Source organism: Pongo abelii, chromosome 2 (genome assembly GCF_028885655.2).
Source record: "Pongo abelii isolate AG06213 chromosome 2, NHGRI_mPonAbe1-v2.0_pri, whole genome shotgun sequence".
NCBI classification, from domain to species: Eukaryota; Metazoa; Chordata; class Mammalia; order Primates; family Hominidae; genus Pongo; species Pongo abelii.
Genome location: NC_085928.1, coordinates 181566899 through 181583384, shown reverse-complemented (window position 1 = coordinate 181583384; position 16486 = coordinate 181566899). Strand labels below are relative to the sequence as shown.

The window sequence follows — 16486 nt, the reverse complement described above, 5'->3', positions numbered from 1 at the left end:
ATAAGTACATTTAGAGACATGAAAAGTGCTGGAGAAGCTCTGGTTCATATCACCTGAATTTTGACCTCCCAAGCATACCTGGAATTGGCTCTGCATTGTCATTAACTCAAGACTGTATTGGGAGTCTCGCAAATCTTTGCTATTAAAATGCATCATCAACTCATTGTAATAGTATTAGACAGAAATACCCCAACATGGATAGGTAAGTTTTTATTTCGCTTGGGTTGGAGGGTTTAAGTGTGAAGCAAGTTCTGTTTCAGGAGATCACACATAGGGGTGAGTTGCTAAAATAGAGACCACTGGATGCCACTGGTTTGGGCATGGCGGAGTAGGGAGAGTGCAGGGAAAAGAATGTGGGAAAGGAAGATGTGAGAACACTAAGAGCAGGTACCATCTTCTTCAATCCTGTGTGAACTACTATTGATTATGAAGCTTTTTTCATCCCAGAATTTTTAGGGTATATGAGAAAATCTGGGGACACTGAGTTTAGTTTGAGAACTTAAATTACTCTTCAAAGTGAGTATAAAAATAGTTCAGAGAACTTGAAAAACCCTGAGAAAATAAAAAGTCACGATAATGAGAAAATAAATCATAGCATAATTTCCTTCTTTATTCGAGTCTTTTCTTTCCCATTGAATTTTTTAAGGGTAGATAGGGGAATGGGTTAACTGAGGAAAACCATTCTAGCCCTGTTTTTCTTCCCCTTGGGTCCTGGCCCTCTCCCGCTCTGCACAGCAACGATTCATTAGAGACAAGCAGGGAAGAATTGGAGCTTTATTTATTTCATGAGCCTGGCTAGAGAAACCTAAGTTAAATATAATATATTAGCTGGCTAAATGCAGTGTGGTATCCTGAATGGCATCATGGAATAGATATAGGACATTAGTGGAAAATGAGCGAACTCTGCATAAAGTCTGGAGCTTAGTAATGCTGTTAGTATTATTAATTTCAACAATTATACCATGGAGATGGAAAGATGTGAAGGCTGGCTCATCTATTGCCCAGAATCATTTTGCTTCACCTTTTTTTAGTAGCATTAACATCAGCTTTTCTGGCCGGGCACGGTGGCTCACGCCTATAATCCCAGCACTTTGGGGGGCCGAGGCGGGTGGATCACCTGAGGTCAGCAGCTCGAGACCAGCCTGGCCAACATGGTGAAACCCTGTCTCTACTAAAAATACAAAAAAATTAGCCGGGCATGGTGGCGGGCACCTGTAATCCCAACTACTTGGGAGGCTGAGGCAGGAGAATCACTTGAACCCGGGAGGCGAAGGTTGCAGTGAGCTGAGATCGTGCCATTGCACTCAAGCCTGGGCGACAAAAGTGAGACTCCATCTCAAAAAAAATAAAAAATTAAAAATAAATAAATAAATAAATAATCAGCTTTTCTTTTTAATGTGACGATAGTATTAAATGATGTCAGTAATGCCATGTAGGTATACACAGTTGGGACATAGACCTGGTTGACACTCCTCTGGTCAAGAAAAGCAGTCAGCATTCACCCGACTCTTCCAAAAAAGGAGAAGTAAAGGACATGACGTGTAGCCAGTCTGTGTTTACAGCTGCTGAGGAATGCTAAGCTTCTTTATAATATGAATTCAGAAAAAGAAACATGGTTTGGTTGCCACTGAGATTTTGATTGTCTGATGCCCTAAGGGGAATCACATTCTCAAAAGACTTTCTGCACTGTGTCTTCCTGTAAGTTTGCCTCATGGAGGCATTTTACAGATTTATGCACTTAAGTATAAAAGCTTATATAGTCATAAAAATGATAATGCCACAAAGGGATAATAATTACGAGTTGTTACATATATATCTCTTTACCTTGAGATGATTAGCAAATACTACTTTGTGATAATTGTCCTTATAAATTACAGATGTGTTATTAACAATCTATTCTATTTGAACACATAAGATTAGTAATATTCGCACCAAATTTTTAACATTCCTTTATGCAGCAACAAAATCTTTTGCACTGTTACGATAATGTCGTAACTTGTTTTCTAGTAACAGTTTTAAAGACTATTTTGTAGATACATAAATAGCAGACGTACTTAGAGGAGAAAAACATTTCTTTTTTTATTTTATTAACTGGCTTATATATATGCAACATACAAAAGAGAGTTGAGGCTACTTAAAATAGAAGTTCAGAGATAATAAGAGACCCAGACAAACAAGACAAGGTGAAAGCAGATACCAGGAAATAATGGAGAAAGGGTGGAGAAAGCTAGACCAGGCTTTTCCATCTACCCTGTTAAAAAAGCAAGCTTAGCATGAGATAGAATGTTTGCCAATATAGAATTTTTAATCATAAGCATTTATACAACGTGTGAATCTGAAAAAAACTAATTTCTCTATTGATTAAATTTGCAATGTTCCTAAGTATTCTGAGAATGTAATTTAGAAAATCACCTATAAGGAATTCTCATGGTGAAATAATATAGTGTAACTTACCACTTGATTAAGTGTTACAGATTATATGACCTGGAATCAGATGAGACCCTGAGTGAGATGAGGCGGCTTTTATTCTGTGTCATTGACTTTCTTGATGTGATTTCAGTGATCAGAACACATCTGCTGTGTGAAACATTTTTAAAAATATATTACAGTATTGTCCTTACGTATATTGCTAAGAAAATAAAGACTAACATGATTGTCTTGTTTATTTCTCATAGAACCAGTTTTTCATAAGCTGTGCTGATGACAAAGTTGTGTTCAACAAGATAGGCGATGCCATTGCCCAGAGGATTCTGAAAGCTCACAGGTAACAGCCTTTGGCTGGGAGTTCTTGCTGCAGATGTTCTTGTATTTATTACTAAAAATGACTTTGCAAAGCCCATTTTTAAAGTACTGTCATTTCCTAGCAGACTTAAATTTGGTTCAGCCAGCAACAGGTTATTGATGCCTTTAGTCTGAGTCAGCTGCTAAAAATTTTTGAGTCCCCTTTCTAGGGAATTTGAATTCTTCCAGGGCACAAAAATTTCTTCCTGGCCAGTCTGTTTCCCACACATGAGGTTTGTGATTTGTTTTATTTAATAGCAGACTATGAGCTGTGTTCGCTTAAAAAAGCAAAACAGACATAATATTTTGCTGTGGGTTATATTTAAATTCTTGTTACTGTATGTCATATTTATTCAGCTCATGGGATTATTTCTTTAATAATTGGTTTGCTGAGATAGAATTTACATACTGTATAATCCAGCCACTTAAACTATACAATTCAGTGATTTTTAGTGTATTCACAGAGTTGCACAACCACCACCTAATCAATTTTAGAACATTTTCATCAACCCAGAAAGAAACCCCATTACCCATTCCTTCTTTTTTTAGCCCCTGGCTACTACTGATTTTTCTTTTTCTATAGATTTGCCTAGTCTCCGTTTTCGTATAAATGGAGTCACACAATATGTGATCTTTTATGACTGATTTGTCTTAGCATAATGTTCTTGAAGCTCATCTATATTATAGCATGTATCAGTATTTCATTTCTTTTTATTGCCAGATAATATTCCATGACGTGGGTATACCACATTGTATTTATCCATTCATTAGTTGATGGACATTTGGGTTGTTTCTACTTTTTGCCTATTATGAATAATGCTGCTATAAACATCCTTTACTAGTTTTTGTGCAGATATATATTTTCATTTCTCTAGGGGTAGAATTGTCAGGTTATAGCTAACTCTATGTTTAACATTTTGAGGAACTGCCAGACTATCTTCCAAAGCGGCTCTGCCATTTTATATTCCCACAGTGTATGAGAGGTCCAGTTTCTCTGTATTTGCCAATACTTATTATTATCTCTCTCTTTGATTATAGTCATTCTAGTAGGTGTGAAATACCATTTTAGAAATGGTATTTCATTGTGATTTTCATTTGAATTTCTCTAACGACTAATGATACTGAGCATCTTTGTGTGTGCTTATTGGCCATTTGTGTATTATCTGTGGAGAAATGTCTACTGAAATCCCTTGCCCATTTGTTCACTGGGGTATTTGATTTTTTATTTTTGAGTTGTAAGAATTCTTTATACATTCTAGATACAAGTCTCATATCAGATATATGATTCCCAATTTCTCCCATTTCATGGCTTGTCTTTTTACTTTCTTGCTGGTGTCATTTGAAACAGAATTTTTTTTTATTTTGATAAAAGCTAACTTATCTATTTTTTTCCTTGTATCCCTTGTCCTTTTGGTGTCTAAGGAATATAGATAGTGATATCTAAGAAATCACTGCCTGATCTAGGATCATGAAGATTTATGCCTGTTTTCTCCTGGGAATTTTATAGTGTTAGCTCCTACATTTAGATATTTGACTTGTTTTGTTACTTTTTATATATGGGGTGAGTTAGGGGTCCAACTTTTTATTCTTTTGTTGATGGATATAGAGTTGCCCTAGCACCATTTGTTAAAAAGACTATTCTTTCCACATTGAATTGTCTTGGCACCAGGGACAATTTCTTCTTATGGCTGATTTCAGCTCCATTTAAAAGTAGCAGAACAAACACATAAGCAAAACCATTATATTTCATTACTTCAAGTCATTGAATGCATGCAGTGAAGAATAAGTGCATATACATTTGGGAATTAAAACATTTTTTACTTCCAGTGTCATGTGGTACTTTGATATCTTTTTTCACATAATATTTGGGGACTTTTATACTTAAGGACATATTATAACGGTAACTATCAGCATTTTATGTGATTCACAGTTTATAACTACATTATCACACTGAATCTTCACAACTACGCTTGAGAGTAGGTCATGTATTTGTTGTTGTTATTGTTGTTATTGCTGTTGTTGCTGTTCCCATTTTTAGGATTAAAAACTGAGATTCAAGAGGTTGTGTGACTTGTCTAGGCCACTAACCGCAATAGGCAAAAAACAGCTTTGAGCCTAAATCTTTGGACTTTCAACCCAATGCTTCCCCTCACACCACATGACTCTAGTGCATTGATGGTTAGGATTAAAAACCCGTTCAGGGCTTCCCCAAGCTGAAGCAAATGTGTTGGGCCTATAGTTCCCTTCCCCTATTGACCAGCCATTGGATGCAGGCTGACCCTAGGGAGTGGAGATGACCTTGAGTGAGGCAGGTCCCTTTCACCTATGGAGGACTCCATACTTTTCATACCTGGAGGACTTGACTGTGAGTATTCCGTGGCCTACATGCTCAGTAGCTGATGGGATGGATGTCTTGATCCCATGGTGAGGGGATCTAGGCAGCACACTACAGCATCCATCATATCCTGCAGGGTGTACAGTGGATCTCACCTGTGACTACACATCAAAATCACCACTGACTTCTGCAAGATTACAAAGAGCTTGACTCACCTCCAGGCTTACTGGATCATAATTTCCTGGATTGGGGCCTGGCCCCCGTATTTTATACTGTTCCAAAGGTGTGTTTTTAAGTGTTTGGAAGCCTGAAAGAATATTTTTCTTTACTGTAGTGATTTGTCTTTAAAAATCTGGACTTCTAAAATAATAAAATTAGGCTGGGCGTGGTGGCTCACGCCTGTAATCCCAGCACTTTGGGAGGCCGAGGTGGGTGGATCACCTGAAGTCAGGAGTTTGAGACCAGTCTGACCAACATGGTGAGACTCTGTCTCTACTAATAATACAAAAATTAGCTGGGCTTGGTGGTGCATGACTGTAGTCCCAGCTATTCAGGTGGCTGCGGTAGGAGAATTGCTTGAACCCAGGAGGCGGAGATTGCAGTGAGCCGAGATCATGCCATTGCACTCCATCCTGGGTGACAGACCAAGACTCTGCCTCAAAATAAATAAATAAATAAATAAATAAATAAAATAAAATTATAATATTTTAGGGCTAGAAGAAACTTCAAGATATTTTCTGATGGAACATTTCCTAGTGATCTTATGAGCCGCTCCTGAAAGGAAAAGGGATCTGTGACTTTAAAAAGTATGGTAAAGTAGCACCTGTTGCAGATTGTATCTTACACTTGGAGTTTGCCAGAGCACATTAAAGACTGGCAATTTCAAGTTTGCTTTGTGGAAAATGGGAAATTAGTTCATCAAATTTCAAATACACCATGTGTCATTTAGCTCTGATCTCTCGATAGTCTCATTTTTTTGACAGGCACATCTTCAAAATGGTACATATGTCCCACATTTAGACTTTCAGTGGATACACACACACATTCTCAAAACATATTTTATGTTCCCCTCCCCGCCCCGACATCTCTGCATTCTTGTTAATCTCCCTATGTTAATTGCAACTGTAAAATATATTTTCACTTAATTTCAAATCTGTGAGCTTGTGTTAGGCACGGTAAAGGCAGAATTAAAAAGCTTATCTTGGGCAGGTGTGGTGGCTCACACCTGTAATCCCAGCACTTTAGGAGGCAGAGGCGGGAGGATTTCTAAAGGCTAGAAATTTGAGGCCACCTGTCTTTACAAAAAAATAAAAAATTATTCAGATGTGTTGGTGTGCCTGTAGTTCTAGCTACTTGGAGGCTGAGGCAGGAGGATTCTTTAAGCCTGAGAGTATGAGGCTGCAGTGAACTATAATCTCACCACTACACTCCAGCTTAGGAGATAGAATAAGGCCTCATCTCTAAAAAAAATAAATAAATAAAAAATGAAAGAAACAACGTATTTTGCAGGTTGCCACCATGGGGTGACCCCTTTTCACTAATTAGGCACCATGATGTGCCATCCCAAGCTTACCCCTCTCTCTCCATAGACTTCTCTGTTCTCTACTTTTCTGAGACTCAGAACTTCCCTGCCAAAGTCACATTCTTAGCAACAAGTATAATTTTGGCTATTTGAAAAAGAATAGAATACAGCCCAAAGCAGATGGAAGGAAATGACAGTCCGCAGTCAGCCAGGCCTCACCAAAGAATACAGGCCCTCTGCCAGGTCCCTCCTACCCTGGAGAAATCTGAGTCTTCAAATTGCCAACTCCCTGGACTGGTCTAAGTCTTTATTTTTCTGCCAGTGCTGGAATCCAGCCTCACAACAATTCCCCCAAGCAATTTCTTGGTTCCTCTCACTTCCTCTGGTTCCTTCTCGACAGCCATAATTCTTTACAGGAATAAGTTTTGCAAAGCCTTCATGTTCTGACATGACCTAGAGCCTCAGACTCATGTTTACCCCGTGCTGACCTAAGAACAGCTGGGGGAATCAGAATAAAAAAAAACAAAAAACAAATCTTCACTCTAATAAGCAAAACTGTCTCAGAGTTGAGGCCAGCTGCCCAACCCACTTGAAACCTTTCTTTGACAACTCAGATGTGATTGGCGATCAGAGAGATAAAAAATCATAATCCACAGTCTAAAATTTACTGTTTTATGCCATGTTTGACTAAGCCAAAAGATAGGACCAACTGATCCAGGTAGACACATTTTTAAACACTGTGCCATGAATGAATGGTTTCTGAGGAGATTCTCAGATCTTTGCACGTGGAACCTTGACATGCATAATTTTTCTGCTTTGGTAGAAAGTCAGGAAATGAGAAAGTGCATTTTATAGTGTTAGCAACAAAAAGTTGAGGCATACAATGAAAAGAGGCAGTTGACTTAATACTTCTGTGTTTTAATATTAAACTGCATTGAAAAATATGCTATTAAACTACATAAAAAATACAATTTTGAACATTGTTCAAACTTACCATGCTGCTTTTTCTTTTTCAGACAGAGTCTTGCTCTGTCACCCAGGCTGGAGTGTGGTGGTGTGATCTTGGCTCACTGCAACCTCCACGTCCCGGGTTCAAGCAATTCTCCTGCCTCAGCCTCCTGAGTAGCTGGGATTATAGGCACCCACCACCACACTCAGCTAATTTTTTTGTATTTTTGATGGAGATGGGGTTTCACCATGTCAGCCAGGCTAGCTTTGAACTCCTAACCTCAAGTGATCCGCCCACCTCGGCCTCCCAAAGTGCCCCTCATGCTTCTTATAACTGTAGAAGTACTACTGCTTGCCTGTAAGTGGGTGGTATGGGAAATACCACACTGGGAAATCTGGAATTATTGGGGGACCAGATGTCTGGAGACCTGGATTCTCTCCAGCTCTGCTATCCACAGGTATGTGACCCTCTGAGTACGTCAGTTTGTCCTTCTGACACGCTGTTTCTTCACCAACCACGAATAATAATATCTGTTCTACCTAGCTTATATGAATATACATGAAAGTAGTTTGTAAGCTGTAAAGAAATTATTCCATGTTCATGGAAGAAATTATTATAGCATTTCCATGATATTCATCATCTGGAAATATGTTGTTCACTGTAAATTCAAGCAAGGATAAAGAGGCATGATATTCAAATCAGCTGTTTCAAAATTAGTATTTATGCTAGAAAAAGAAATGTTTTAATTAAAAAGATGCTTAAATGTTCTATATTTTAAATTATTGGACGGCTACTTCTGGATAAGAAAAATTTGTTTTGGTTTCTCACCACTGGCTCTTGTTCATTGTGTGACAGGTTTAGGTACATGATTACAACACTCTGTCTAGAGGTTTTCTGCCAGAAACCTATAGCTGACTCTTCCTGGGAATTGATTTTTGATTTCCCTGTTATTGATCTGATAACACTCTCCCCAAAATGTAAAGTAAAACAAAATGTATTCTGAAGCATAATATGTGTTTAGTTTAGTATTGCTTTAATTTTAGATGCTATTTACATTGTTGTTATTTGAAGATATGCAAGCTTTCTAATTGAAATCACCGATTGATATAATTGAATAAAAATGTTACCAAATAGTTTTTGAGTCTTTCCACATAATCGGTGCTATACCTGTGTTACCTCATTCAGTCTTTGTATCAGCTTTATGGGATTGGTTGTGTAATTACTCCCATTCTACAGATGAGGCAGCTGAGGCCTAGTGAGTTTAGATAACTTAGCCAAGTCATACAGCTATGGTTGGATAGGAGTAGGACTCAAACCATGTCTGTAGGACCTCAACTTGTGCTTTTTACCGGTAAGCTACAGAGCTTCCCCCATTTCAAGGGATGTAGAAATTTTCGAATAGTAAGCCTCCCAGAAATCTATGAAAAATACTTTATTTTTAAATTTAAAAAATTGAATGAGCTGGGCACTGTGGCTTATGCCTTTGATTCTAGCACTTTGGGAGGCCGAGGCAGGAAGATCACTTGAGTTCAGGAGTTCAAGACCAGTCTGTGCAACATAGTGAGACCTAGTCTCTACAAAAAAAAAAAAAAAAAAAAAGGCTGAGTTTGCTGTACATGCCTGTGGTCCCAGCCACCCGGGAAGCTGAGGTAGGAGGATCTCTTAGCCTGGGAGGTGAAGGCTGCAGTGAGCCATGATTGCACCACTGCACTCCAGCTTGGGTAACAGAGCGAGACCCTGTCACAAAAAGAAAAAAAAAATCAGATGAATGTTTTATTTTTTAAAAGCAATGCTTGATAGATTAAAAGTTCTTGGGTTTAAAGAAAAATATATGTCCATAATTACCATATCCTATAATTTTGTACCAAACTGAAAAGACATGCTGGGCTTGTTTCAGAAACATTGTCTTAAAGACAACTGCAGTACATTTTTTTTTTTTTTTTTTTTTTTTTTTTTTGAGAAGGAGTCTCACTCTGTCGCCCAGGCTGGAGTGCAGTGGCGCGATCTCAGCTCACTGCAAACTCCGCCTCCCAGGTTCACGCCATTCTCCTGCCTCAGCCTCCCAAGTAGCTGGGACTACAGGTGCCTGCCACCATGCCTGGCTATTTTTTTGTATTTTTAGTAAAGACGGGGTTTCACTGTGTTATCCAGGATGGTCTCGATCTCCTGACATCGTGATCCACCCACCTCGGCCTCCCAAAGTTCTGGGATTACAGGCATGAGCCACCGCACCTGGCCAAAACACATTTTATCTAAGTATGCCAATCATTGGTTTCACATTTTTTCTTGTGGGATAACTCCCAAGCTCTGTACGATTTCTGGAGAAGAGGTTACCTTGGGACACAGCTGACAACAGATCGTGGCAGGAGACCTTTTGATTTAGATCATGTAAATGCTTTTATTCTATTCTAAAAATTGTATAAAATGGTAACCTCAGCAGATAGAGAAATGTAAAGATTAGCACAGGGCAGGGGCCAGCAATCATTTTGAGCCTGAGCATGTGCCCTGGAAAAGAGAGGAAGGAAGAAGGAGACTTAAAGAAAAATGACAATGAAAACGGTCTGGGCCGTAGTGGGAACAGTTTAGTATAAGGTTCTATATAACCTCATTTGGGGGCCACTCAGGGCTAGGCTTGCCAAAGACTATCAAGCCCAGGGTGAAGTCTAAGTCAAACATGCTGGGGAATCCCTCAGCATTCTTACGTTTGAAAGCTTGCCATTTTCAAAAGATAACCAATGAGGAAAATGATGTGTGTTTGTGCACAATATATAATAGTTCATAATCTGTAAAGTCACATAGAGGATAGGTAAAGTCAGTGCTAAATAGGGCCGGCATTTCTAGTGGACTAGTCACGATTTTAGCCAGTTCTTTCATGTGCAGGTGAGGAAACTGAAGCCCAGAAGGATCTTCTCCTTTTAAAGGATTTGCCAAGCACAAAATAAAAGGGGTTACGTCCCAAACGACCAAGAAGCTACAGATCCAATTCCAACATAATTGATACCACCATAGTATAAAATTCTCTTTACACACACACACACACACCCTAAGCCCTAGCCACAATTCTTCTTATTTCTGACAGTATTCACTGCTGCAAAATCTACAACAATGAGATGATTTATAGCAGCTCTTGAAGTTTACAGTAATGAAATACAAAGTATAAATCTCAAATTCTCAAAAAAATAAAGTGTCTTGTCACTAGCAAAGCATATCAAGCTTCCTCGGGGCCTTCTTGCCAGACCCTGAGACCCAGCTGTGAGCAGACCAAGCTTCTCCTAACTGTCCTTCATAAAACAAGAAAAGAAACGTAGAGGTACATCACTGCTGTGACCCATCTACATGGTACATTCGTACTCTGCTTTTAAAGGTACAAACAGCTTTATAGCAATCACAAAAATTTTAAAATTAATTTTTTTTTTTTTTTTTTTTTTTGAGATGGAGTCTCGCTCCGTCGCCCAGGCTGGAGTGCAGTGCCGAGATTTTGGCTCACTGCAAGCTCCGCCTCCTGGGTTCACGCCATTCTCCTGCCTCAGCCTCCCTAGTAGCTGGGACTACAGGCGCCCACCACCACGCCCGGCTAATACACACACTACTATTTTCTGCTGAATTGTAATTTATTTTCTTTTCCTAGAGTCCATCTGAATTTCTAGCTCAAGCGCATTTCCACACAATAGGAGGGGTTTTAGTTTTAGTTTTGGCACTTCCTGATAAATGTGGTCAAATTCAGTGATTTCTCATTATTTCCCTTCTATATTCAGCATCAGGGTTCTACTCCTGCCTCCTCTCCCTCCACATCCTGTCCTTGATCTTAATGCTATGGGGCCCTGGATCTTTGGAAAGGGGCTTCCAGACACTGGTGTTGATCTCCCTCGGGCCTGTTCTGGCATCTGCTTAATGTAGCTTGGGGACGTCAGCCTTCGCCTTTCAGGCCTGCCTCTCTACCCCTTCTCCTCTGCTCCTGCCACATCGCATAGCTGCTGAACGACACACTCCACATTTCTCTGGAGTTCACCTGAAAGCAAGGCTCAGGTCCTCCTGGCTCTCATATCCTCACATTGAAAAGAGAGTGGGGTCTATCCTGTTTTCCCCGGAACTCAGCTTGAGGCCAAAGGACTGATTCCTTGCCCTGAGTCTTGCTCTTATTTATCTACACTCCTGCCTCCGCTTAGAGAATCTCTCTCCAGTTCTCCAAATCTAAAAGAAGTTGATGTTTTTGTGTCCTGCTTCCCTTGCGAGAGTGCCACCCCGGGAGCAATGCCTGCTTCGTTTCTCCGGTCACAGAGTGGGGGAAGTTAACACATTTAAAGGGAAAAAGGATTTAAAGTTTTATAGCATTGGCCTGCCACATTTTTATTGTCTTATAACATTGCATTGGGGCCATTTTAACACAGTACCAGAAGTATTATGCTACTGAGCCTTCATAGCAGTCATTTTTAGTGGCTACAAGATGATCATTCCATTGACTGGCTAAACATAATTTAGTTAACCATCCCTTTATTATTGGACATTTATTTCCAATTTTTAGCTATTATATGTAGCACTGCCATAAGAGTTAGTGAATTTTGAAGAAAAACTTTTAACAAGAAGCCTGAGAATGCTGTTTTGTAGAAATTGCTTTGAACTAATGTAGATGAAGTGATTGCTGGCATGATGGGTAGTTATCCGGGGCTTAGTACCCACTAGCCATTATCTTGCTTTTAAGACCATAAATATTTTATACACTAAGGGCTCAGATTCTTACCCTAAGCTGTTGCTATCATTTCCACAACCCCCATGTTGTGAGGATTCAGTATTTCCAAAGGACGTTAGATTCCTCAGCAGCTGGAACTCTTGTCCTCTGTGGATTGGATCAAGGAGGCAGATTGGACACAGTGTCCCATGGAATCTTCTGTGCTTTGGCTTACATTCAACCACAGCTTTGCGTTTGAAATTCCAGAGCCCTTTTTTCTACAGCAGTGAAAATCTAAATAGTTTCCACTAGTTTGCTGAACACAGTTTAAAATTTTCATCGTTCAGGAAATTTATGAGCTACCATGTTGTAAAATAGCAAAAGGCTTGATATGGAGCTAAGAAAATGTGAATATTCTGATTCCTACAAACTAAAATTTGCAAGAATGTTTTATAATATTTTTATAGGACATTTCTCAATGTCGTACATGTGAGATCTCCCTTGTAAAATCATTTTTTCTTAAAAAAAAAGATCAAATAGAACTCTTACAAACATCATCACAAACATTTGTGTCAAAAGACCAGCAATACCACTTGTAAGATTTTTCCAACAAATGTGAAAAATTACTTTTGTTAGTCAGCGTAAATATCAAAATAGTTACTTCGAAATAGAAAGAAAATTAGAAGCAATTTAAATGCCTATCAGTAGAGAACTGGTTTAAATATTAAAGTACAGATACATGGTAGAATGTTACCTCCCTGTTCTTAAAAAGTAACTATGTTCTGTCCGGGTGCGGTGGCTCACACCTGTAATACCAGCACTTTGGGAGGCCTAGGCGGGTGGATCACGAGGTCAGGAGATCGAGACCATCCTGGCTAACACGGTGAAACCCCGTCTCTGCTAAAAATACAAAAAATTAGCCGGGCGTGGTGGCAGATGCTTGTAGTGCCAGCTACTCGGGAAGCTGAGGCAGGAGAATGGCATGAACCTGGGAGGTGGAGCTTGCAGTGAGCCGAGATTGCACCACGGCACTCCAGCCTAGGTGACAGAGCGAGACTGTGTCTCAAAAAAAAAAAAAAAGTAACTATGTTCTTATGTGGAAGGATTTCCAAGATACCCTGTTAAATGATAAAAATCATGTTCAGAAAAGTGTTTATAGTATTCTAATATTTGTGTAGAAGGGAAAAATACATATATTCTTATAAATTCTTATACTACTTCTAAAAGAACATGGAGGAAACTGTTAACAGGAGTTGCCCTCAGGATGAAGGAGTGAGAGAGAATTTTTTTCACTGTATAATCATCTACCTCTTACATTTTGTACTATGAGCATATGTTACTCATTTGAAAGTAACCTATTTGGTAGTTCCTCAAAATGCTAAACATAGAATGACCACATGCCCCAGCAGTTCCATTCCTGAATATAAACCCCAAAGAACTGAAAACAGGGACTCACAGATACTGTATGCTAGTATTATAGCAGTATTATTCACAATAGCCAAAAGGTGGAAACAACACAAGTGTCCATTAACAGATGAATGTGATATATACATACCATGGAATATTATTCAGTCTTAAAAAGGAGGGAATTCGGACACATGCTACAACATGGGTGAACCTTGAAGATGTTATGCTAAGCAAAACAAGTCAGACATAAAGGACAAGTATTGTATGATTCTAATTATATGCAAAATCCAGAACCAACTGGCAGATTCCTAGAGACAAAGCAGATTAGAGGTTTCCAGGGGGTGCAGGCAGGGAAAAACAGGGTAGTTATCACTGGATAGTCACCAAGTTTCTGTCTGGGATGTTGAAAAGGTTTGGGAATAGATCATCATGATAGTTGTACAACATTGTGTATGTAATTGATGCCACTGAACTGTACACTTAAAAATGAGGTCTGGGCGTGGTGGCTCACGCCTGTAAGCCCAGCACTTTGGGAGGCCGAGGTGGATCACCTGAGGTCAGGAGTTCGAGACCAGCCTGACCAACATGGAGAAACCCTGTCTCTACTAAAAATACAAAATTACCCGGGCGTGGTGGTGCATGCGTGTAATCCCAGCTACTTGAGAGGCTGAGGCAGGAGAATCGCTTGAACTCGGGAGGCGGAGGTTGCAGTGAGCCGAGATCGTGCCATTGCACTCCAGCCTGGGCAACAGGAGCGAAACTCCGTCTCAAAAAAAAAACAAAAAACAAAAAAACGGTAAAATGGCAAATTTTATATTATATGTATTTTACCACAATAAAATGTAATTTAATTTAAAGACATAAAATATAATTTTATTTAAAGAAAAAAGTATGTAATATATTATATACATTTTACAAATAAAATGTAATTTAATTTAAAGAAAAAAATTCCTGTTCAGCTTAGCCTCTTCTCTACCAGAAACTTCCCCAGAAACATTTTTCCAACCTGATCCCATCCTCCTAAAGCAAATAATACCGAGTGCATAGCATGTGCAAGGGTCTTTGATTGGGTACTACCAAAACCACAAAGATATGTGGGCAGGCATCCTGTGTTTCAAAGGAGCTTATCACATAGCCTAGAGAGCAGACGTGTGTATCACTATCGTGTAAAGCAGAAAGAGTGCTGAACAGACATCCTGGCCATGTGCTACGAGTGCCGAGGCAAGAATAAAACAACTCTGACTGGAAGGGCCAAGATGGCTTGGCAGAGGAAATAGCCGATAAGGTGACCTAGAAGAAGTGGAATTCATTGGAGGTCCAGAAGGCTGATGAGCCAAGTTTTATTAGTAGGAAGGTGTACCTCTGAACAAAGGGTGGTAGTCTCCTGTCACTGGGCTGTGGTTATGGGAGGATTATACTGTAAGGCAGTATAATCCTGAATTCTGAAAAGGCAGTTGATGCCAAATGACAGCCATTTTTAACTGTCCAGTTTAATTTATTTTGACTTTTAAATGTTGGCTGTGGGGAAATAGCTTAATAGTTCAGGTGTTTTTTTTTTTTTTTTTTCTGTTCTTTTTCACTATCCTGCTCACCATTTAGGGATGTGAGCCTTTTATTCTTATCAAGCAGCAAACTTGAACAGTTTACATTTTTTAATGTCTTCTTTTCAACTCAAACTATGTTTGCCATCTAGTGATTAATCCATGCCATTACAACAACCTACTTAAGATCCTTGTTTCTTAGCACAGCAGCCAAACTCACAGGCCTCCAAATTTCTTTGTTGGTAGTCATTTCTGCCCTGAATTTCTCTTTCCACTTGCCCTAACATCGACTTTAGAGACATCAGTAATAAAATCTGATCCCCCAAAAAGTACTGATAATATTCATGTGAAACAAAAATTTAGTTGTTTAGAAGAAAATGCGCTTTAGAAATAAGAAGTTTAAGTAGGATCTGACTTGAAAATTAACCAATAACAACACCTTTGTGTAACTATAGTCCTCCCAGATATCCCAGCGAGATTCATCGATCACAGTGTGTGTCATATTCCTTTCGAGGCTTCTTCTTCTTCCTGTATATCCTATAAACAGAGACAAGAACGTTAATAGCTTTTGATTCTGAATAAGTGGTACCTATTTGGAGTATACTTCAAATTTCTGATTTTCTGAATGCCTGTCAAAGAGGAAAAGCTACACTTTCTTCTTCTATTGTTATATCATTGAGTAGAATTCATTTTCCTTCAAAGGTTGTCATTAATCACTTGAGAGAATGGGACATGAAATACTGTGTTGTATGTGTAGGGGACTTAAATATGCATATTGGCCACTCAGAATTCTTTTTTTGTTTTTTTTTTTGAGACAGAGTCTAGCTCTGTCACCCAGGCTGGAGTGCAGTAGCGCGATCTCTGCTCACTGCAAACTCCGCCTCCCGGGTTCATGCCATTCTCCTGCCTCAGCCTCCCGAGTAGCTGGGACTACAGGCGCCCGCCACCACGCCCAGCTAATTTTTTGTATATTTAGTAGAGACGCGGTTTCACCATGTTAGCCAGGATGGTCTCAATCTCCTGACCTCGTCGTGGTCCACCTGCCTCGGCCTCCCAAAGTGCTGGGATTACAGGCGTGAGCCACCGCGCCCAGCCGGCCACTCAGAATTCTTAAAGGGCCTAGGGTAACGTTTTACAGCTGAAAACTCAGAGTTTCTAAGTAAATAATGAAGACTTCTGTTTTGGAAAATATAATGGATCCAGTGTGTCTTTTTGCCGCTGCGATCTAGGCTGTGAGAAGTGATTTACTCAACAATTATTAACTGAACATCTACTATTTCCAGGG

At 39.4% G+C, this 16486-nt stretch overlaps 1 protein-coding gene across 7 annotated transcripts in view; it reads left to right on the top strand.

Annotated features, from left to right (window-relative positions):
* The window catches only part of PLD1 (phospholipase D1), a 210026-nt gene that overhangs the window by 155260 nt on the left and 38280 nt on the right, over positions 1–16486 (top strand). For all 7 annotated transcript variants that reach the window (XM_002814286.6, XM_002814285.6, XM_054552993.2 and 4 more), the window contains one exon: positions 2676–2764. In XM_002814286.6, coding sequence (XP_002814332.3) covers positions 2676–2764 — 89 coding nt within the window. The remainder of the gene's footprint in view (positions 1–2675; positions 2765–16486) is intronic.